Source organism: Barbus barbus (assembly GCF_936440315.1).
Source record: "Barbus barbus genome assembly, chromosome: 13".
Lineage (NCBI taxonomy): Eukaryota > Metazoa > Chordata > Actinopteri > Cypriniformes > Cyprinidae > Barbus > Barbus barbus.
The window spans coordinates 17,612,765-17,636,190 of record NC_136741.1 but is presented as its reverse complement, the minus strand read 5'-3'; the positions used below and the strand labels follow the sequence as shown (position 1 = coordinate 17,636,190).

Sequence of the window (23,426 nt, the reverse complement as noted above, 5' to 3'; positions counted from 1 at the left end):
CACCTTATTTGCTGCAAATAAAATGACTAATAACTACACATTGAATTAGATTGCTTTTTTATTATTATTTTTTTTTTTTTGTCCAGTGTCCTGTGCAACATTTGTGAGTGTTTCACGTATACTAGTCATCTCCATGTGACCATCTTGACCTTTGACCTGTGCCCCTGGCCCCCATCACTGTGCCATATGATGGACCTGTGTGTGACTCACGCTACTGTCCTTCTTTCCCCATTCTCCTTCCCTGCCTCTCCTCACTCCCCCATCCTTATACCTCCTTCCCCTCCAACACAGAGACAGACCAGCCCTCCCTCGTGTGGTTTGACAGAGGCAAGTTTTATTTAACCTTTGAAGGTAAGTTGGGGTTAATATCTAAGGACGTAGCGCGTGCACACTCAAGTCTCATCTGACATCTGACTTCCCCCTTTTTCTCATGCATTCGTTGCTTCATCAAAACCAACTGTGATGCATTTGCTTGTCCTCCACACATCTGCTTTGCTCTGTATTTCTGCTTTGCCATTTAACTGTTCATCTTACAGTCACTGGCAGGTTTTCTTCTCTTTGAAGGATCATCATATTTTTACCTTCGTCACTAATACTGTATGTTTTCTCCTTCTTGTTTTTTTGTGACTCGTCTGCTTTGATCTCTTCATTTTGACTTTGGTCTTGGATCATAACACTTACCTTTTCTCTTCCATCTTTTGCATATATTACGCTTATCCTTGGTTGTTCTTATGAATCTAAATGAATGAAATTGAATTGAAATAAAAAATAGAAAAATCTTCTCGTGGAAAAGCATTAAACTGCGTTTAACAAGAAATACTGTTTTAATGATGTCCAGCTGTGCTCAAAATCAGCTTGTGATTATGTGATTGTTTCCAGTGATTAAAATACCATATTATATACACGGTGCAGTATTATATACACGGGACACTTTTGAAATCTTAAGGCACACTTAAAAATGTCTGAAGAAAAGATCTGCTGAAAATGGTACTAGACCTGTTATAGTATATTTTTAGATTTCATGATTACAAATTGTTCCCAATTTATTATGGTTTTGTCTAAAATCCTATTTTTCAAACATTGAGTGTTTTTTTTGTTCCTCAAGATTACTTAAATAATCATTAAGGAACCAAAAGCATTAGAATCGAATGAGAATCCTCATTAGAATCATTAAATTCCTTGTAATTCTCATCCCACTCGCACAAAACCAGATTGAATTTTCCTTAAAATCAATCGAAGCTTTGAATATTATGTGTAATATGTGAATTAATACAGATATTGTTTTAATGCCACTTTATTTACAAGTGTCTTTGCTGCTCAGTTTATCAAATTCAACCATATAAATAACTGCACGATTTTACTGTAGTTAAACATCACGCGTGAGCTGCTGCTTCTTCTTCTTCTTCTTCTTTTGTTTAATATTGTTGAAACAAGAGTATGTTGCAACTTCAGTATGGGGTTACACTTTATTTCGATAGTCCACTTTAGACATTCTACTAACTATAAGTAACTTTGTAACTACATGTCAACTAATTCTCATTAAATTGCAACTACATATTTACTAACTCTCAGAGTAGACTGTTAGGGTAGGTTTAGGGTTAGTAGAAGAAGTTGACGTATACTTGCAAAGTTTCTGATAGTTAGTATATTGTATGTTGTGGACCCATAAAAATAAAGTGTTAGAAGATATTAAACAGATAGTCTACTAATACTCTAATGACTGCTAGTTGACATGTAGTTGCAAAGTTACTTACTGTTAGTAGAATGTCTAAAGTGGACTATCGAAATAAAGTGTTACCCAGTATGGGCATCAATTTGTAAGCCCAGTTGGTGAAGTCATGCTTTAAAAACTCAAGCTTGAGGTGAAATCTAATCATGATTCGCCTATTTAACATTCAAAATTGTATCAGGCTTGCTTAAAACAAGACAATAAACATTAAATACACCTTTACTGATAAGTCCTTACAATGTAGTCAAAGAAAGTAAACCGAAAATACAGTCCATCTGAAGACGGCATTGTTCTAGGTTTTTGGTCTGGGTTCAAGTGCATTGTTAATATACAAATGAAGAAATTAGTTTTGTCAGCTGCTGATTGTCTCATAAACTGTGAGATGTTTTGGTTGTCTATTTGTTTGTATTTCCATTTTTCCCATTCTTTCTCACCCATGTATTTGCTTCTGTGTTGTATCTCAGTGACTGATCGAAATTACATATTGTCTGTAAACACGTTGTAACTCCACGTGTGTGTGTCTGTTCTCTCAGGCTGTTCTCGAGGGCCCAGTCCCCTCACCATGGGGGCCCAGGACACACTGCCTGTGGCTGCAGCTTTCACAGAGACAGTCAGTACCTACTTCAAAGGAGCTGACCCCAATAAGTATGTGACAATCTTCACATCTCAGAATCAGAACCATGTTATATAGCTTTTATTTATATATTTTATATATATTATATATTTATATATTTTATATATCTCCGAAATGACTAAATGTAAATATGTATAGTTTGCTAGAATAACCATAATCATCATAATCTATGATCATTTTAGGTTGTTTACCAAGTTCTGAGGCATTCAAAGAAAACAGTTTTAGTCTGTTTTCAAAACCTAAAATTATTCCTCAGATGAAGCACTCAGTTGCTCATAGTTCCTTTCGCGATTTGATATGAAACGATACAGGCTATTCACGCGTCGGCACCTTTGTGCGTGTATTGAAGAGCACGCGCTGCGAGCACAGTACTGTTTCCGCGCTCGTTTGACTCGCGCCTAACGCTGAAGTGAAGTTGAAACATGCATCTGAAACGTCTCCTGTTTGATGCGCCTGTAAAGACGTTCTGGACTGAATAAATGCACTTCTTGTCAAGAAAAAACGAGACAGAATTAGCAGTTATGAGTGGGGTGGTCAACCCTAGGCCCCGCCGCATTGTTAAATAATTTTAACGTGTTAAACTGAAAAAATGTATCACCTGCGTTAACGCGCTAATTTTGGCAGCACTAATACACACACACATACACATATATATGTATATATATATATATACATATACATACATACACTCACTGGCCACTTTATTAGGTACACCTGTTCAATTGCTTGGTAACACAAATTGCTAATCAGCCAATCACATGGCAGCAACTCAATGCATTTAGGCATCTAGATGTGGTGAAGACGACTTGCTGAAGTTCAAACCGAGCATCAGAATGGGGAAGAAAGGGGATTTAAGTGACTTTGAACGTGGAACGGTTGTTGGTGCCAGACGGGCTGGTCTGAGTATTTCAAAAACTGCTGATCTACTGGGATTTTCATGCACAACCATCTCTAGGGTTTACAGAGAATGGTCTGAAAAAGATAAAATATCCAGTCAACGGCAGTTGTGTGGACGAAAATGTCTTGTTGATGTCAGAGGTCAGATGAGAATGGGCAGACTGGTTAGAGATGATAGAAAGGCAACAGTAACTCAAATAACCACTCGTTACAACCAAGGTATGCAGAATACCATCTCTGAACGCACATCACATTGAATCCTGAAGCGGATGGGCTACAGCAGCAGAAGACCACACCGGATGCCGCTCCTGTCAGCTAAGAACAGGAAACGGAGGCTACAATTCATACAGGCTCACCAAAATTGGACAATAGAATATTGGAAAAACGTTGCCTGGTCTGAGGAGTCTCGATTTGCGACATGTTGCGACATTCAGATGGTAGGGTCAGAATTTGGCGTAAAGAACATGAAAGCATGGATCCATCCTGCCTTGTCTCAACGGTTCAGGCTGGTGGTTGTGGAGTAATGGTGTGGGGGATATTTTCTTGGCACACTTTGGGCCCCTTAGTACCAATTGAGCATCATTTAAACGCCACAGCCTACCAGAGTATTGTTGCTGACCATGTCCATCCCTTTATGACTACAGTGTACCCATCTTCTGATGGCTACTTCCAGCAGGATAATGCACCATGTCACAAAGCTCAAATCATCTCAGACTGGTTTCTTGAACAAGACAATGAGTTCACTTTACTCAAACGGCCTCCACAGTCACCAGATCTCGATCCAATAGAGCACCTTTGGGATGTGGTGGAACGGGAGATTCGCATCATGGATGTGCAGCCGACAAATCTGCAGCAACTGCGTGATGCTATCATGTCAATATGGACCAAAATCTCTGAGGAATGTTTCCAACACCTTGTTGAATCTATGCCACGAAGAATTAAGGCAGTTCTGAAGGCAAAAGGGTGTCCAACCTGGTACTAGCATGGTGTACCTAATAAAGTGGCCAGTGAGTGTACAAACATTCACACACCACATTCAGATTATATTAAGTTAAATTAATGTACAAGTATATGAGATTAAGAAATTAGTCTTGAGATTAATTTTTAAAAAAGTTGAACTTCTTTTAACTTGTGTCTGCTTTTTAGAACACCAAAGATGTCCATCTAGCATGTGTTTACAATGTAGTGCAGTGAAAAGGAAAATACTTGTTCTGTGTGAATGACCCCCATGAATTTGTTTTATTGATCACTTTGTTTCTAACACTGTTTCACACACCAGACCTTTACTTATGTATGTGTATAATAATGTCACTTTCTAAGGTGTGTGGTGAAGATCACCGGAGAGATGGTGTTGTCCTTCCCAGCAGGCATCACACGGCATTTTGCAAATAACCCCTCGCCTGCTGTGCTAACCTTCAGCATAACCAACTACAGTCGTCTGGAACACGTTCTTCCTAACCCTCAGTTACTGTGCTGGTAATAACATTCATCTAACATTGACTACAACAGAACCGTCACATAGTCCTCATCGTATTTATTGACTAGTGATAATTATACTTTTCTTTATTAGTCACACAAATAAGGCATTAGCCTGAAATGTATTATGAATCATTGCTTATGGACTAATTAGTAATGTAAGTGATTAGTAAAAGATGGAGAGTTTGTAATTTATGGTAATACTTCTTTATAGCTAAGCACATCTTCTCAGTGTGAGATTTCACTTTAGAATCACTCCTGTGCGGCTGAGGCTGACTCACATACTGTATGACTAATTATATGTGATCTCCACACTTGTGTAGGAGTAGTGAGGGGATGCAATGGCTTTAGACACTGCCATTCAAAGCTTTGGGGTTTAATACAAAGTATTATATGTTTGCCTAGGCTTGCCTAGGATTATTTGATGAAAAATACAGTAAAAATTAGTGCTGTCAAGCGATTAATCGCATCCAAAATAAAGGTTTTTTTTTTACGAAATATATGTGTGCGTACTGTGTATATTTATTGTGTGTATATATAAATACACACACATGCATGTATATATTTAGGATAAATATGTTGTTTATATATGAAATATATTTATAAATTATATGAATATAAATATATACATGTAAAAATTTTCTAAATATATACTGTATATGTGTGTATTTTTATATACAAAATAAATATACACAGTACACACACAAATTATGTAAACAAAAACCTTTATTTTGAATGCGATTATTCGCGATTAATCGTTTGACAGCACTAGTAAAATTGGTAATATTTTGAAATATTATTACAATTCAAAATCATTTGAAAGTGTAATTGATTCCTGTGATGGCAAAGCTGAATTTTTAACAGCCATTACTACTTCTTCAGTGCCACACGGTCCAGAAATCATTCTAATATACTGATTTTCTGCTTAAGAAGTATTTATTATGATTATCAATGTTGAAAACAATTACGCTGTCTTTTGGAGAAAACCATAATGTATTTCTTTCAGGATTCTTTGATGAACTAAAAGGTCAAAATTATTAATTAAAAAAATTAACTGTCACAAATTTTTGTGTAACATTGCTGAATAAAGTAATTAGAAAAACATATTGACCCCAAACTTTTGAATGGTGTATATGTTGATACAGGAAGAACAGATAATGCCTAATTATTTATTTTATTTGAGTATGATTTGCAGATTGAATGCACTTTCAAATGTCCTACAGTGACACCACGCAGCCCAATCCCAATTCAAAGGAGTTCTGGGTGAATATGCCAAACCTGATGACCCATTTAAAGAAGGTGGCGGAGCAGAAACCACAAGCAACTTACTACAATGTAGACATGCTGAAATATCAGGTGAGAACCTCAAAACAACACTGAGCAAAGAGACATAAGAGTACTTGTAGTACTCGGATTTTAGAAAATCTATATCTTGTATTTGCTTTATTTTTACGCAAGTAATTCTTAGTTGGTTTAGCTTCAAGACGTAGTAAAGGTCTGAACTGGTTAACATGAGTAAATAAAAATGCCCTTAAAACAAACTATTAAAAGTAGATTTTATTTATTAAGATATATATATATATATATATATATATTTTTTTTTTTTTTTTTTTTTTTTTTTTTAATTATTAATAATAAAATTAACATTTAATTTATTAAATTATTAATAATTAATTTGATTAATTATTAGTAATTTTATATTTAAATTAATTTATTTTAATTTATAATTGTTTTTTATTCATAATTTATTAATAATAATTTATTGAATTAATTTATTTAATAATTAATATTTTATGAATAAGTATTAATTTAATACATTATTTTAAATGATTTATTAGTCATTTAATATCTATTAAATAATTTATAATAATCTTATTAATTATTACTTATAATTTAATTTAAAAATAATTTTCTTTTTATAATATTTTATTACATTATTTTAAATTATTTATTATTAAATTAATAATTTATTAATCATTATTAATGTTGTTCTTAATTAATTTAATTTTAGAATTGAATTTAAAACACAGTTTTGTTTTTTAGATTGATGAGAATGAGGCCATGTCATTAACACTTCATTATCAAATTTGCCTCAGGTGTTACCGAAGGGTCTACAGTCCACTCCTCTAAATCTAGCAGTGAGCTGGAGGTGTGAGCCCACCAGTACCGATCTGAGAATAGACTACAAGTACAACGGTGGTGCCATGACCACTCCTGTCGCCCTCAACAATGTTCAGTTCCTCATCCCTGTGGACGGAGGCGTCAGCAAACTGCAGGCTGTGCTTCCCCCAGCTGCCTGGTGAGAGATGAACTAGATTCTTCTATTAATGGACTACTAGCCTACAAATATCAGACTGTCATTGTGAAAATGAAGCATTATGATTGTACTTTAGTTTGAGAGTTTGAAAACTGATACTATGAATAGTACTAGACGTGGAAGAAGAGCATTTTGACAGATCAACATCTTTCTTTCTTTCTAGACAATATTTTTTTTTTATTGCTATCTTTATAGGAATGCCGAACAGCAGAGAATCTTATGGAAGATTCCAGATATTTCTCAGAAGTCTGAGAATGGAGGTCAGATTCATGGTTCATTCTTGAGTGTGTATATATACTTCCGTTCAAAAGTTTGGGATCTGTAAGATGTTTTAATCTTAAGTATTTGAAAATAGTCTCTTATGCTCAATAAGGCAGCATATGTATTTTTAATATATTTTTAAAAATATAATTTATTCCTATGATGGCAAAGCTGAATTTTCAGAAGCCATTACTCTAGTCTTCAGTGTGACATGATCCTTCAGAAATCATTCTAATATGCTACTTAATAATTTAGAATTTTTAAGGATTCTTCAATGAATATACATTTCAAAAGGACAGTATTTATTTGAAACAAAAAAAATTTGACATTGTAAATGCCCTGAAATGAATGCGTCCTTGCTGAATTGTAGTAATAGTAAAAGTATTTATTTCATTTTAAAATATATGTGACCCGGGAGCACAAAACCAGTCATAAGTTGCACGGGTATATTTGTAGCAAAAGCCAAAAATACATTGTATGGGTCAAAATGATTGATTTTTCTTTTATGCCAAAAATCATGAGGATATTAAGTAAAGATCATGTTCCATTAAGATATTTTGTAAGTTTTCTTCCATAAATATATCAAAACTTAATTTTTGATTAGTAACATGCATTGCTAAGAACTCCAGATTTCAGATTTTCAAATAGTTGTATCTCGGCCAAATATTGTCCTATCCTAGACATCAAACCATACATTAATGGAAAGCTTATTTATTCAGCTTTCAGGCGATGAAATTTTACAGGGTCACATATGACTGACTCCAAACTTTTTAATAATTAGTATTAAACTAATTGCATATCTTTATTTCATCCACATATCTTCAGGTGTGGGATCTCTGCTGGCCCGTTTCCAGCTAACAGAGGGTCCCAGTAAACCCGCTCCAGTGGCAGTGCAGTTCACCAGTGAGGGCAGCACTCTGTCAGGCTGTGACATTGAGCTGGTTGGCCTTGGATATCGTTTTTCCCTCATCAAGAAGAGGTTTGCAGCAGGTGAATAATGCAAGCGACATCTGTTTTGATCAGTAATGACCTAGAAATCTTAGTTACGCTGCAATTCTTCAAAACATAAAATTGTATTTGTGCTTTTATCATAGGAAAATACATGGCAGACAACTAAACAACACCATGCAAGTCTGCATATTTTGGACCAATTCTGAGGATTTAAAACACAGGACATGACCCCTACCTGACCTTATGAATAAACCTTTGTAGATGTACATTACAGGTGGACCTCACACACAGTCCAGCAGTATTATATGAGTTGCATTATAAAATGTGGACGGTTTTAGGGTGTACTTCTTATATTTGTGAACTGTATTCACTTTGCAACATCTGTATTACGGCAGTCAAACGGCCTTGGTTTGTTCATAAGGTTTAGCCTCTATTTCTGTCCGACGTGTTATTGGCTGTGCCTACTGAGCCTGAAATCTCTGTATCCTTTTCTAAAAGTGATACTGAACATGTGATGTTTTTATCACTCTATGCATTCAGTTTGTCAAAAGTATCACATTTTCGAACAAGGTAGCAAATTAGTACGGTCTAAAAGAGAAATGAGCCTCTGCCACAAGATGACGCTATACTGTTGCATGTAGTATGAGGTCTGCATCAGATTTTGGTGTTGCTCAAGCTTATTTAAAAAAGCGTATTCAGGAATATCTCATTTTAATTTACACAGTGCAGTCAGGTTCATTAATTGGACAACGATAGAAATTATATTTTGTCAAATCTGTTTTTAGACACCCACAGCTTGAAAAATAAGACTCCTGCTTGCAATAGACTCACAAAAGAACAGAAAAGTCATTTTAAATGGATAATATATATCTTGAAGGCCGTTTGGTGTTTTCTTGTATTGTTAAATAGCCTTTCTGTTGTTCCCGAAGGAACAGTGTTAGACATCAGAGTACATCATTCTATTTTTATTTATTCATGATTTGTTGTATAAAAAAACAAAAGTTACACTGTATATGAATAGACTTTGAATGGTATCATAATTTAGGATCCTTGAAGTTTTGGACTTTTTGTTATCTGTGTAGTTGGGTAAGCTGTGTACAGTATAATGCTGAGGTATAATTTTTACATTTATTTCAGATATAATTTTTTTAACTCGAGTGCAACAGAAAATTTATGCTATATATGGGTCGGGGTGACATTTAAAAGAGAAAACGAAACAGGATACTGTATCTACCTAGATGCGTCACGCTTAATGTTATTACAGTGTTATGTATAGCAGCACTATTAGTTCAACATGGGTCAGCTTTTGGACATTGTAAATTCTTTTATCATTCACGCAGATGTGTTTGTATCCAGCCTCTCCCCCACAGCACATATTATTGAGTGTCCAGAGCATGAGCCCCTGCGCTTCAGAACATCTTTATTTTGCAAATGGTAACGGTCTCTGTGAGATGACGAGGTTCTTGAGTGGTTAAATGACCAAATCGCTTTTTCTTTTCGTTTTGTTTGTACGTGTATCTCCAGAATTGTCCTTTAAGAGAAAATAAGCTGCATATTTTTAAAATGTTTAAACCTATGAATAAAGTGAAACATGTTTCTTGTGGAAAAAAAAACACGAAAAGGAAAAAAACACTGTGTTACTGTTTAACTTCCCAGATGCTCTGATGTTCAATGTCAAGAACAAACATGTTGGTTACATCTTTGAGTGTCTGATGTAGATGTCGTGATGGTTTGGAGAAGAATATACTGGTGCTTTGTGATTCATAGGTTTCCATCCACATTTAACGTTAAGGATGAGCGTCGCCATCCATTAACACTGCATTGCGTATTTTCTGAGCACTGTAACTAAAGGTTTTTAAATTAAATCAGTTAAAGGAGTTAAATCGAAGAACAATTTGGAGTCTGTCAACTGAAAGGAAAAAAACAAAAACAATGAATTTAATTCTGTGTAGTGCTTGATCAGTATGTTTACATGGTCTAAAGTGAAACGTCACTCAGATGCGCAAAAGAAATGAGAAAACTCGCGTCAGTTTAGATGTAAATGGAGCTGTGTGTGAATGTTGAATTGCATTTGTGTGTGTGTAAGAGTGAGAGTTTGTGTGTGTGCTTGTACGAGTGTGTGTGTGCTGTCTGGTAACTGTAAATCATCTCTTCCCAGCAACATGTGCAAGCTGTGTTTGTACAAAAAAATGTTAACAAAGATCTGAGATACTGAGATTACTTTGCTCTTTCCAAAACAATAAAACATATAAGCCTGATTAGTGGATGTATTGTGTTATGTTTAAAATTGATCAATTAATATTATTGTAAAATATTATGCCTGAAATGCTCATTTGCATTATGTAATAATATTATAATATTAATCATTAAATATAGAATGTTTTAATATTATTACTCAGTTTGGTCCAAATTGGTTTAATAGCATTTATGAGGGAAAATAAACACCTTTGATGCATATGCAATAAAGTTTATTGACAAAGTTTGCAAAATCCAAGTTAGAATGAAACACTTTAAATGTGTGATCACTGCAGTGCACCTCATTATGCAGTTTCACTGCTGTTGGTGACTTGATATTTAACCTCTTTCATGGTGCATCGAGTACAAGTGTAGCAGAATGATCTAATCCCAAATTAGACACGCGTTTTATGTAAATTAGCATCATCTACTGGCAAATTAAGATGTTAAATGAATTACAACTGACTGCACATAGAGTACACTTGAGAAGTGTTCATATTCATATTTGAACTCGATGTGGAAGAAAACATGGTGAGACAAATAGAAAAACATGGGTTCATTTCTCAGCAGAGCAATGTGAGGTCACTTTTCTTGCAGCCTAGCTGACAACAAACATTATCCAGGTCTCGTCTGGCCAGGTCAGATCCCAGACTCTCGATAAGATCCTCAGCACTGCTTAGATCTCCATTAAAAAACCCTGTGAAATGACAAACACAAGATACAGTACAAGTTAACATTTATACTAAAAGTCTATAACGCATGTAATCAGGTCTGAAGTGAAGTGATGTGATGGCAGGAAAAAATGACACAGGAGTTTTTCCGCTTTAACTCAACTTGTGTCAGTCTAATGGGAATGTTAATATCACCAGCTGTTTATCTGTTGACTGGAGGAGACTTGATCTCACTGATACAATTAAAGCAGTGCTCTGTTAAACATCATCAGACTTGAAGGGTAAGAAAGAGTAAGAGATGCACAGATATTTATACAATCATAGGTTATTTGCAAAAACTTTTGTTTCATAGCAACTTATAGAACAGTATTTAGAGGAAAAAAATATATAAATGTAAATGTCAAATTAAACAGTGAAAACAAACATCCTAGTTTGTCATGCTTGTTCAAACTATTTTCTCATTGTTTTATAGTTTATTTTCTGTGTGCGTGTGTGTGTGTGTGTAGATATAACAGTTTATTTGACATTACTGTTACATTACTGTGTGTGTGTGTGTGTGTATGTGTATATATATATATATATATCTCTCAGAGAGTCGGACTTGTAACCCAAAGGTTGTGGGTTCGAGTCTCAGCTCCGGCAGGGATTGTAGGTGGGGGGGGGGTGAATGTACAGCACTCTCTTCCACCTTCAATACCACGACAGAAGTGAGACCCTTGAGCAAGGCACGAACCCCCAACTCCTCCCCGGGCGCCGCAGCAATATGGCTGCCCACTGCTCTGGGTGTATGTTCACTACTGTGTGTACACTTGGATGGGTTAAATGCAGAGCGCAAATTCTGAGTATGGGTCACCATACTTGGCCTCACTTCACTTAACATTTAACATTAACATTTTTATATACATATGGTGTATTATACTTATTTATATATTATTCAGTATTTTTAAATACTTTCCATCTCTCTTTTTTTATATAATCTTAATTGCAAATTTTTTTAATAGTTTTCAAGTTCTTAATCTAGATTCTATTAAAAATGAAGAGAACTTATAGATGACAGGGCTGTTGGCAGAATAAATAATATATTAAAATACACTCGCATGCACATACAACAATTATTATTTTAGAACAATTAACATATCAAAAAATTCTACTGATTTCATATTATTAAAATAGATAGCTACAATTAATTTTATATAGAAAGAGGTTTAATGTAATACATTTTAAAAGGGTAAAAACGTTTTTTTTTTTTTTTTCATTTATTTCATATATGTGACCCTCGATCACAAAACCATTCATAAGGTTAAATTTTAATCTGAATAAATACGCTTTCCATTGATTTATGGTTTGTTAGGATAGAACAATATTTCGCCGAGATACAACTATTTGAAAATATGGAATCTGAGGGAGCTAAAAAATCTAAATATTGAGAAAATGGCCTTAAAAGTTGTCCAAATGAAGTTCTTAGTAATGCATATTACTTATCAAAATTTAAGTTTTGATATATTTACAGTAGGAAATTTACAAAATATCTTCATGGAATATGATCTTTACTTAATGTCCTAATGATTTTTGACATAAAAGAAAAATCTATAATTTTGATATACAAAATACAGTGTATTTTTGGCTATTGCTACAAATATACGCCAGCGACTTAAGACTGGTTTTGTGGTCCAGGGTCACATATAAACTAACTAGATTTGCTCTAAAGCCCAACACTGACACGAAGACACATAATGACGTTTTCATAATTAGCATGAATTTCTGCTATAGCAAACTCACCTCCCATATCCTGCGGACTGCTGAACCTCCTCCACCTGGAGCCGCCACACGTGTATACGATGGCACGGATGAACTCTCGGCCGCACAGCTTGACTGTCCTCACGTCAGCCTGCACCTCTGACACGCTACACACAGCCCACAGCAGCAGAACGGGCAGCAGCAGAGCAGGACATTGAAAAGCTCTCATAGTGGCTTCAGTGAGTGCAGCTCCTCCTCTTCTGACCTTACGTTTTCCTTCTGTCTCTCTAAGATCCTCTCTATCTTCTGCCAACCTCTCTCAGGTCTGGTGAACGTCTGATTAGCCCATGAGACATGACCCCAATTTATGACGGCATGTTGGACGGCTCACGCTGGACCGTTCCATCCTGTCCAAACCCCACCCAACACTTACTCGATCCCCTCAAGTCAAACAACTTTGATCGGAAAACAAAGGCCAGCAGGTATTTAGGTGCTTTACTGCCCCAATCTGGAATGAAATTACATCCTTAGGGACAAGCTGTTGTCTCTTGACATCTCCAGTTTAATGGTCTCATTGCAGTGATATTCTCCTTAATGAATGGATAATCTAGTCACATAAAGATCAACGCTGCTCCCCGAGCAAAACAGATGTCCACTATCTGCTGATGTGACTATCAAATTCTGTTCCCTTAAACCTAGTTGGTCTATGAGAAAATATGACTATAATCCCAGCCATTATGGTTTTATGGCTGATGTGCCCCATGAGATGATTAACAGTATGATCTCTACTGACAAAATAACATAAAAGTCTGTGGTCAATACAAGGGATCATAATAAAGGAAGAATATTAAGAAAAAAAAAATCATCAAAAACTAATGTAATTGGTATCAAACTATTACGTTATATTTGCTTCAAAATATAGAAAGAAAGAAACAAACAAAAAAGAAAATGATAGTTTGTTTCATGGATTCAATTGCAATTTCATTAACAGGCATTTGGTATATTATATAATAATATATGAGATTTTGTGTTGAAGGACATTCATGTTACATTAAGCTATCATAATCTTACAAGTAAAAGCTGACATAAATATTGCTTTGATTATTACATTATATATCAAATGTCTGTTAATTAAATTTTAGAAAGCATAGTAAATGTTGCATTTACTATGTTAAAAAAATAAATAAAATTCAGTTTTTACCTGACATTTTAAACTAAAAAATGAGTGAAGGTAATATAATATAATATAATATAAGCTGCAAGTGAGAGTTGAAATTCAGAAACATTGTTTTGATTATTATATTATCCACCAAACCGCAAGGGTTATGGGAATTCTGGAGCATATTCCAGCATCTCTGGCAAAGGCAGCGAAATACTGAATATTATATTATATTCTATTATATATTCTATTCTATTCTATTCCAAATGTCTCCTAATTAAATTTTTCATTCAGAAAGCATACTTAATTTAATACAATATAATATAATATCAACTTGTCCTTCAACACAAAAACTCATTTGGGAAACTGCTTTAAAATGTATAAATGACCATATGCCATATGGATTAAAATCCCATATACATTAGTAAACAAGCAGGATCCATTTCCTGTCATAATGTCACAGCTGTTCTTTTTAAAAGGTCTCTTATATAAGCTGAGTTGCATCTTCTTCGTTAAATTGTTTGATTTGTACTAAAAAGTTCAGATGATAGATTTTTCCGAGATGTAAGAGAGAAAAACAGTTTAGTAATGAGTAATGAGTGTGATGTGGTCCTCGTGTTGTAGATAAGCTGTAATGTGTGGTGGCCAAGTGGTAATAAAACTGTCTGTCCATTACCATAGAACAAACACTTACATTCTGTCTGTGGTTCAAAAAAAAAACAATATCGTATGACAATACAGTATAGTATGGAAGCCCGGTTCCGCCACTGAATAAAAAAGATAATTGCAACTTTTTATCTCAATTGCGAGTTAAAAAGTCATAATTGTGCGATATAAACTCGCAATTTCAAGTTATGAAGTCAGAACTGTGAGATATAAACTCACAATTTCGAGTTATAAAGTCAGAATTGTGTGATATAAACTCGCAATTGTGAGACATAAAGTCGCAATTCTGAGAAATAAAGTCAGAACTGCGAGATATAAACTCACAATTCTGACAATTTCTCAAAATCTTTCTCAGAATTGCTAGTTTATATCTCACAATTCTGTGAAAAAAAGTCTGAATTGTGAGATAAAAAGTCGCAATAACCTTTTTTTTATTTTTTTTATTCAGTGGCGGAAACAGGCTTCCATTGTACAGTAGGCCTATTTTATGACTGGGGAAAAAACAATTTTTTATTCACCAATCAATGCCTGAATGCAAAAATACTTTTAAAATAGATTGTTTGAAATACAAGCCTGCTATCACCAAATTCTTTGATTTCTTTTTTTTTTTTTTTTACAATATATATTTGATACTTTTTGTTAAATAGTTTACAAAGCAATGTTGTTATACTGCCCATAATGACCAAAGGCTTAGTAAATACATTCACCTGATCAAAATGATAAATAATTCATCATACTATGAATATATATAGGTCATTTAGGATTTAGGTTTTTAGATATTTACCCAAAAAGATAGCTCATTGTTTTGTAAGACTGTATTTATTCCTACAAAGAAGCACAAACAGGCAGTAATCCCATTTTTATGTCAAATGGAGTCACTCAGTCTGCCAGAGAATATAAATTATGATGATGGAGTGGTAAAGACAAACAGCCTGACCCTCCTATGCATCACTGTCAGTCTTTCCTAATGTGTGTTGACTGGACAGTGTGGTCCGAATTACATCCTCCAACATCTCCACCTACACAAGAGATATAAATGATTTTGACATTTGAGTAAATGGGTTACTTTGAGTATGGCACAGATCGAACATCATGGAAATGAACAGATAAGGCCTGACCTGTGTGCTGTCTCCAGCAGGGAGGTTCTTCAGCTTGTACACAGTGACCTGCCCCTCACTGTCCCCCACCAGAACACAGTCTGTCTCAGGGGTGAACAGCAGAGCCGTCGGATTCACTCCCGGACTGGTCACACTCACAATCGTCGGGTCCAGACTGTTAAACAAAATGGAGTGCACTGTAAATTTCTGGATAGAAAGACTGAGCACCAAAAATGATGTTAAAATTGTTATTATTCAAAACTATAAATGTTATTGAATAGAACTCAAGATCTTACCTGCTGACTCTCAGGTCCCAGATCTCCACCTTGCCCTCACGGACAGCTCCAAAGACAGTAGCACAGAGTGGGGACCACATGATATCAAACACAACCTTCTGACCAGAGGTGAAACCCAGCACGGGTCTCGAAAGGTCCTGCCTCCACAGATAAATAGTCCAATCTGAAGAACAGCTTAGGAAAACGTCTGGACAGAATGGTGACCAGGTAGCCTTATATACCGGACCCTAGGGAAAGGTGCAGAGTGAATAGGAAAAAGTAAGTGTAAATGTTTAAAGATATATGAAGAAGGACTCCATTTTGCAACAATAAGCATATAAGGCACTTTAAAAATGAGACAAACATTTCTACATACTGTGTGGGCTTTGTAAGTTTCCAAAAATTGTTCGTTATATGAATAAGAGCACTTGTGAATATGACCTTCCTCTGTTCCAGCCAGGTAGATTTTTGAATCCTGTAACAGCAGGGATGAATCAGGGATGATGTTTTTAATAGCTTTCTATACTTTTACATTTCTACGTATGTATGTCGTTACGTAATGTAGTGTAAAAGTTTGTTAGAAATGCACGTATGTACAATCAAACTGACTTATGTTTAGTGATTGGATGCTTAATAGCTTAAACCCGCCTCCCAAATAAGTGAATGTAACGCTATTGGGTAATTAAGAGGTGGGGCAGAGAAAAAAATGCGTAAAAAATAAGGATATAAGAGAGGAAAAAGTGATTTTAAGTTTATTTTAATTTTGTTTAAAACAAAGTATATTCGTTATTGGACTGTTGAGATACAGTTAACTCACAACCTGTGTACAGTGGTGTGTGTGTGTGTGTGTGTGTGATTGTGTGGGCCCACTGGTTATTAATGTTTAATTCTGTGGACATTGATACTTGGAGGATATTTTCTGCAGAGTTAAGTTTGAGTTATTCGCTCGTTTAAGGACGCTGTCTTAATTGAAACTAACCAAATCATTTACTGTGTCATTAGTAAACTGTGTGCACTGCATAAGTGTAAAAAGCTGTTGGGTGTTAAGTGGTTTCAGGTAAATTGTAACTCCGTATTTCCTCTTACTTGAGCATCTAAGTATTTTGCTTAAGTTTCATTATTTCTATTTCATTAAATTACATATCTGTATTTGTTAAATCCTCTCTTTATTTGTTTGTGAGTATTGTTGTATTTGGGGAATACCTCTTATTGAAGTAGAGCCCATACACATGTAAGTTAAAGAGATCTTTATTCAGACAACACATATAGTAAGGAAGAGTATAGTGTAGTCAGAGAGGGGGGCCTTAATCCAACAACATAAGGCATTTAGTTTCTGAACCTGGTGCTGCTCCTTACAACTTTCTAGTTCAGAAAGGTAGGGGGCGCTACATTTATTTGACCCTCTAACTCTAGAGCTCTCTATTCTAATTCTATTCTTTAAAAAAAAATACTAACACTAGGCTTTCTAATCTTTTTGTATTCTATCTATTTGTTTTCTTTTTATTTATTATACAATTTTTTTTTTAAACTTGCTACGTGTTGCGTTAAGTTAACTGAGACTTGTTATTGCACTTGCATATTGTTGCTCTTTTGTTGATTTTGATTGCTTCCATTGTCCTCATTTGTAAGTCTCTTTGGATAAAAGCATCTGCTAAATGACTAAATGTAAAAGCAACTAAACATGTCAGTATTGTGCTATAGTTTCATGTATCCTCGTGATATATATTTGTACACGGCCTAAAATTCAAATCGGAGTAAAAATCAGTGTTGGCAGGTATAAAACAGTGTTACTCGCCAGGAGGCTGGTAACTTTTTTGTTGTTAATTCTAAGTAAGCCTACGGCATATGATTTAGTCTGATTAAAAAAATTGCAAAAGTTTTAATTATATAAATATGCAATCAGATGTGCTGCATGTTTATTTTCATGTCTTTTCTTTTCATAGGGCGCTCATGATAACAGTATTTTCATTGTCTCTGAGTCACTCGAATTCACAGTAACTGCTACTCCAAAATAAAAGCTCTATCTGATAGATAGATAGATAGATAGATAGATAGATAGATAGATAGATAGATAGATAGATAGATAGATAGATAGATAGATAGATAGATAGATAGATAGATAGATAGATAGATAGATAGATATGTAATACCAAGAAAATAAAGAAATTAATAACTTGATAAAAACAAATATAGTACATTTGTAATATAATTTTATCCTGAATTAATTATTTATTATTTAATTATTTCCTTTATTATTTTCTGTATTTTTAAATGCATTTATTTTTGTATTTATATATATATATATATATATATATATATATATATATATATATATATATATTTATTTATTTATTTATTCCCACATGTATTTATTTCCAGATTGATTTATTAATTTATTTATTTTTACTTTTCCGTGTGCTCTGGCGAAACACTGGTTGAGAACTCGCATAGAAACATCAGATTAATTAGCGCTAGACATCGAAGTTTGCTAAAGGATGAAAAAATAAAGAAATGAAAGAAGCAAATAAGAGTTAAAAAGAATAAAAATAAATGTAAAATTAAGTACATAAAATAATGCATAAAGGAAAAAAGTAATAAAAAATATTAAATTAATATTTAAAGGGATTAATTGAATTACAAATGAAATATATTTGTGTCATCAAGTCATTTATTTCTTTTCCTATTATTACATTTATTTATTTATCTATATATATATATATTTTTTTTAATTTCTGCAGGTTTGGTCCTCAATGAGATTTGAACACAAAGTAAAAACAACCATAAATATGAGTACTGCAATTGTACTTTTGTTATATAAAATAATAATAATAATAACAAAAAATAATGCACAAAAAAATGGGCAGTACATTTTCTCAAGTTACCAGTGGCAAAATATTAGTTTTAGCCCATTTGTAAAATATTAAGGAGTAGTCACATCTGCATGGGAACTTTTCTGCCCTTATGCAAAACTCCCATTCACACAGATTCCTATTAAAATGACTGGATTTTGCCTGCAAAATTTCACAAAGCATAGATAAACATGATTGCTCCTTAATACAAATATGACTAAAATATGAAATGTAAAGGTGTTTTTGTGTTCTTGTTTTGTGTTAGACTGCAAAAAGAAAAAATAAGGCAGCGATTAAATGATTACCTTTTTTTTCCATTTGAACATACCAACACATTGCAGCTTTGTAGTGGATCCATTTGCTGATTCTTCCATCACCTGATACAGAGACGAGCATCTCCCCTTTATCCTCTCCAGCCAGACCTGTGTCATGATCAACCCATCTGAGCTGCCACACCGGGCACGCGTGCATGTTGGCGCAGTCACTGTTAGAACATGACATAGCATTGTGTAAACAGTGTCCCGATATTGCGTTGACTTCACTACCGTCAAATTCAGAATCAGTAGCATTACGAGCACTAAAAAAATAAAGGAAAGATCTGTGGCGGGTTATATAAAATGCTTAGACTAGTCTTACAAGTTAGTCATATCATATTTCATCATTTTTTTAAAGTCTGTTACATAAAAATGTAGATTGGTCTAATTTGAATACAAAAAAAATGAGAGGCATAACCCCTTGGCTAACTGCTAGTTGGTCATACTAGATCTTAAGAGACTTTAACAAAGTGGCTAAGTCTTTGTAATATTTCTGAATTTGTTCAAAAATACAGTATTGATATGCAAACAATCCATATAGGCATCATATTATGACTTTCGGGTTATTTAGATCAGCGATTCTCAACTGGTTTTAATTATGTATGTAATGTATATGTGTGTGTGTGGCTAGATAATTGGCTAGATTTGAGTTAAATTACCAAACAAATTACAGAGTTCGATTGAATGTATGATTGATGTCTTTCAAGTCTATTTATATTGCTACCCTAACTATATGCACATAATTTTGGATGTTTTTTGGGTCGCAAACCACCAGTTTAGAACAACTGAGAAACCTATTGTAAGTTAAAATCTGTAACTTCCTGTTGCTGATCAAAAGAAGGAATGCTCACAGCCCCACCTGCTGTCAATGATGGGTGTCTGTTCTGTGGTCCGCACATTATAGATGGCAATGGTGCCATCATGCATTCCTACTTCCAACTGATTGATTGGCATTACAAGCTGAGAAGTCCAGTCCAGTGACTCCACTCTTACAATGAAAGATTCGATCAGGCCACTGAAACACATGAACAGAATATTCACAGAAACACAAGACGACATGCTAAGGCATACAAACAGGAAAAAAATACAGTGGCTTTTGCATGCCCTCATATTATTTTTGGGGCTACTGTAGATGAACAATATATTTAAATGAACAACTCTTGAGGCATCTGTACAAATAAAATACTTAATAAACACCGGTGCACTGGCTAAATCTGATATTTATCTTTGTTCTAAAGTGTGCAGAATACCGTGGGGTTCTTCAAAGACCAGCAGCACACAAGTCCAGGTTTCTGATCTTTGAAATCAAGCTGTCCATATCCCACAGCAAGAAGATCCTGCAGGGAATCACATGTTGTTCAGCGAAGATAAAAAAAAAATTAACAAAAAGATTGTGAATGTTGGTAAGTTGGATAGTACTGGGTTTTTCTTTGTTCCAGGTCATACTGCTAACATTTCGGCCCTTGGTGAGTTCACACTTGAAGACCCAGAGATGCTCAAGGAATGGGCTGAGGGAGTTTTTAGACTGCTCTGTTCAGCTTTCCTCCTCTATTTGTGTCTGCACACAGTCTGGGTCTGTTCAATATAGCAGTATACACATTATAGCAAATAGCAAATGTTTATATCAAAATATTTTAATTCAGTGACAAAAAAACTACCGCTACATTTAACTTCTTCTTTCATATCTAAGATGCTATACAAAAGACATCACCCTCTATTACAGGCAGCTGTCTGTATGCAGCAAGCTTGGGCTGGAAGATATTGGCCAGAACCACTCTTTCCATTCAAGATCCTGCTTGAATTTGTCTGACTGTAAGATCAGCTCAAGGTCTGGCTCTTCCTCCACCGGAAGCACACAAGTCATCTTTTCAAGATGAGAGCTTGAGCCACTGACTGAATTAAAAGGATAAAAATTAAATAATTTTAAATATTTTGTGAAATAACTGAATTGCTTGTTTTAAAGAGCCAAATATGAAACAAAAAGAAGAGGAAAGAAGAATGTATAATTGGCATACATACATACATATATATAAAATTTGGTATTATAATAAAACATATGATTTTTTTGACATCCACAGTACCGTAACCCATCATAATTTAACCTGTCAGTGTTGGTGTCTTTTTCATTTGTTTAGCTTCTCCCGAATGACAGATACATTTGTACCATAATAGCACACAGTATGATTGGATGCACAAGCTGTTTATTTTCTTATCTTACTATGCATAATTATATGATTATATATGGGAATCATTACTCTAACATTTAATTACCTGTACTGGTGGTGCTAAAAACCACTAGGGTTCAGGAGGTGACTCATTGAAGAGGAGACTGGGACAGTCGCCTTATTTCCTTCAGCAGGCTCCACAGTGTTTTCACTGACATCACCTTTATTGCAGAATGAATCATACATATCCCAGGTGGTGGACATGTCAGCTGGGTAGAGATGTTAAAAATCGCATTTAAATAATGAAGTCCCTTTTATTTTAAGGGCAGATTATACAGTAAATATACTTTGTATTGACATTTTACCTTTGTCTACCATTGTAATGCTATCACTTTGGACCTCCTTTGTCTTTGGTGCATCATTGAATGTTTGCATTGATCGCTCCACATACATATCATTGCCCTGTCTGTTTTTGCACAGTTCCGTGTAAACATTTTTTCTTTCCCTTTTAAAATGCAAGAACAAAAAACAGCCAGATTAGTACCATGGAAAAAGTGACTGATCATGTTTAGCTAGTCAAAAGAAATACTAATAAATTGAATGTCGGACAAGTCAAATGTCATTCTAGTTCACAGAATTGACTAAATCTTATTACTGGGGAAAATGGCAATCAATGTGACTCACTTGACTGCTTCAGCGTCTTCTGAATATACTGACACAGACACTCCAGGAATGCCCAGCGTCCAGATGGTCTCCGTCTCAGTCAGGTAAGAATCCACCACCCTGTCGATTATGTCCTCCCTGACCAGCTCTTTCACCTCCTCTACGAGCCAGAATATCTGTATGGAGCAAAAACACCAAAATTTAGTGGAATACCAGAATGCTACACTGGAACATTAATTCATCGGATAATGAATGAGGAAACTTGGCAAATAAAAATATGAATGGAAATAAAAACCTGAAAGACTGCTGGACAAGTCTGGTTTCACTAACAAGTCTTTAGTTTCATCAGTCACTGATTCTGTTGTCTGGCTTGTTCTGGATGCTGAAACGCTCCCAAAAAAGACCTGACATAACAGCAGAGATCGCTTTTTTGTTACTATAGCAGCAAAAGTGGGATAGCTCTGTGTGGTACAGATTTATGTTCCCTCCAAGTGCTGCAAAGAAGTAATATTTTGACATTTCCCCTCAATTACTTTGTAAATGGTCCAGTAAAACTTGTGTTGGTGGTCTGGAAGGCTACCGAGGGAAAGTCTGTCATGGTAGTCCATGACGTATCATGTGCAGGGAATATTTTTCCTGGTTTAGGTTGTAAAACCCCAGGATCTGGATTATATAATGGGTGAGGAGTGACATCCTGCCCATGTTCATCAAACACCTGGTGAAGTAAGTACAAACATTAATGAGATACTCTTAGAAATTATTTTTATTTATTTATTTTTTTATCACAAAAATAGCCACATACATATATTAAAACACTCATTACCTGTACAGTGTGTTTTGGTGTTTGGGCCAAGCTCTTGTCCAGAAATTTACTGTCACTTGCTGAGCTGAAGCTAATTTCCACTGATTGAAGGGTGGATGGTCTTTGTTATGCTTTGATTCACACGAAATACTCCAGAAGATACATTCAGTGTTTTAGATGACCTGGAAGAAAGAAAACCTGCTTTAGCCAATAAGGCAGAGACGTAAACAAATCAATTCAAGCCAAAATAATAAATCGTAAATCCTAAATATGCAGTTTAAAAATAGTTTTAGTAGTAGAATAGCATGTCAAATCTTAGGATACTACTTTAAAACTCATATACATGAATTACGTATGTACTGGTGGCATGCTGACTGGCAGACTCGTTGCTCTTTTGTTATGACTTTCAGAGCGGTTCTCTTCTGTTTGACTGTTGTGTTAGACATGTTTCACACTTTTAAAAGCGAAAAATAATACAGAAGCTTGATGGTTTGAAGATACATGTAGGACAACAAACTGGTGCTGAGG

At 34.8% G+C, this 23,426-nt stretch overlaps 2 protein-coding genes and 1 pseudogene across 7 annotated transcripts in view; 1 reads left to right on the top strand and 2 right to left on the bottom strand.

The window, feature by feature from the left end:
- The window catches only part of LOC306879139 (SH3-containing GRB2-like protein 3-interacting protein 1), a 137,478-nt gene extending 126,956 nt beyond the window's left edge, over positions 1 to 10,522 (top strand). For all 5 annotated transcript variants that reach the window (XM_079431879.1, XM_079431882.1, XM_079431881.1 and 2 more), the window contains 8 exons: positions 292 to 351; positions 2,263 to 2,374; positions 4,581 to 4,736; positions 5,960 to 6,092; positions 6,833 to 7,035; positions 7,249 to 7,313; positions 8,140 to 8,304; positions 8,409 to 10,522. In XM_079431879.1, the coding sequence (XP_079288005.1) occupies positions 292 to 351; positions 2,263 to 2,374; positions 4,581 to 4,736; positions 5,960 to 6,092; positions 6,833 to 7,035; positions 7,249 to 7,313; positions 8,140 to 8,304; positions 8,409 to 8,431 (917 nt within the window). In that variant the 3' untranslated portion in view covers positions 8,432 to 10,522. The remainder of the gene's footprint in view (positions 1 to 291; positions 352 to 2,262; positions 2,375 to 4,580; positions 4,737 to 5,959; positions 6,093 to 6,832; positions 7,036 to 7,248; positions 7,314 to 8,139; positions 8,305 to 8,408) is intronic.
- A 541-nt stretch (positions 10,523 to 11,063) lies between these two features.
- LOC306879184 (relaxin-3-like) lies at positions 11,064 to 13,137 on the bottom strand (the record flags this gene model as incomplete). Its single annotated transcript, XM_079431984.1, has 2 exons — positions 11,064 to 11,197; positions 12,951 to 13,137. The coding sequence occupies 2 exons, from the start codon at positions 13,135 to 13,137 to the stop codon at positions 11,064 to 11,066; spliced, it is 321 nt and encodes a 106-aa protein (XP_079288110.1).
- Positions 13,138 to 15,540: 2,403 nt separating this feature from the next.
- Positions 15,541 to 23,344, bottom strand: LOC306879183 (dynein axonemal intermediate chain 4-like; annotated as a pseudogene). Its single transcript has 16 exons — positions 23,259 to 23,344; positions 22,920 to 23,080; positions 22,630 to 22,811; positions 22,392 to 22,500; positions 22,118 to 22,272; positions 21,799 to 21,938; positions 21,562 to 21,702; positions 20,980 to 21,161; positions 20,688 to 20,798; positions 20,519 to 20,605; positions 20,128 to 20,283; positions 19,260 to 19,438; positions 16,482 to 16,580; positions 16,127 to 16,353; positions 15,852 to 16,005; positions 15,541 to 15,752 (listed from the first exon to the last, which is right to left on the bottom strand). The product of its transcript is annotated as a dynein axonemal intermediate chain 4-like (transcript).
- Positions 23,345 to 23,426: the final 82 nt, after the last annotated feature.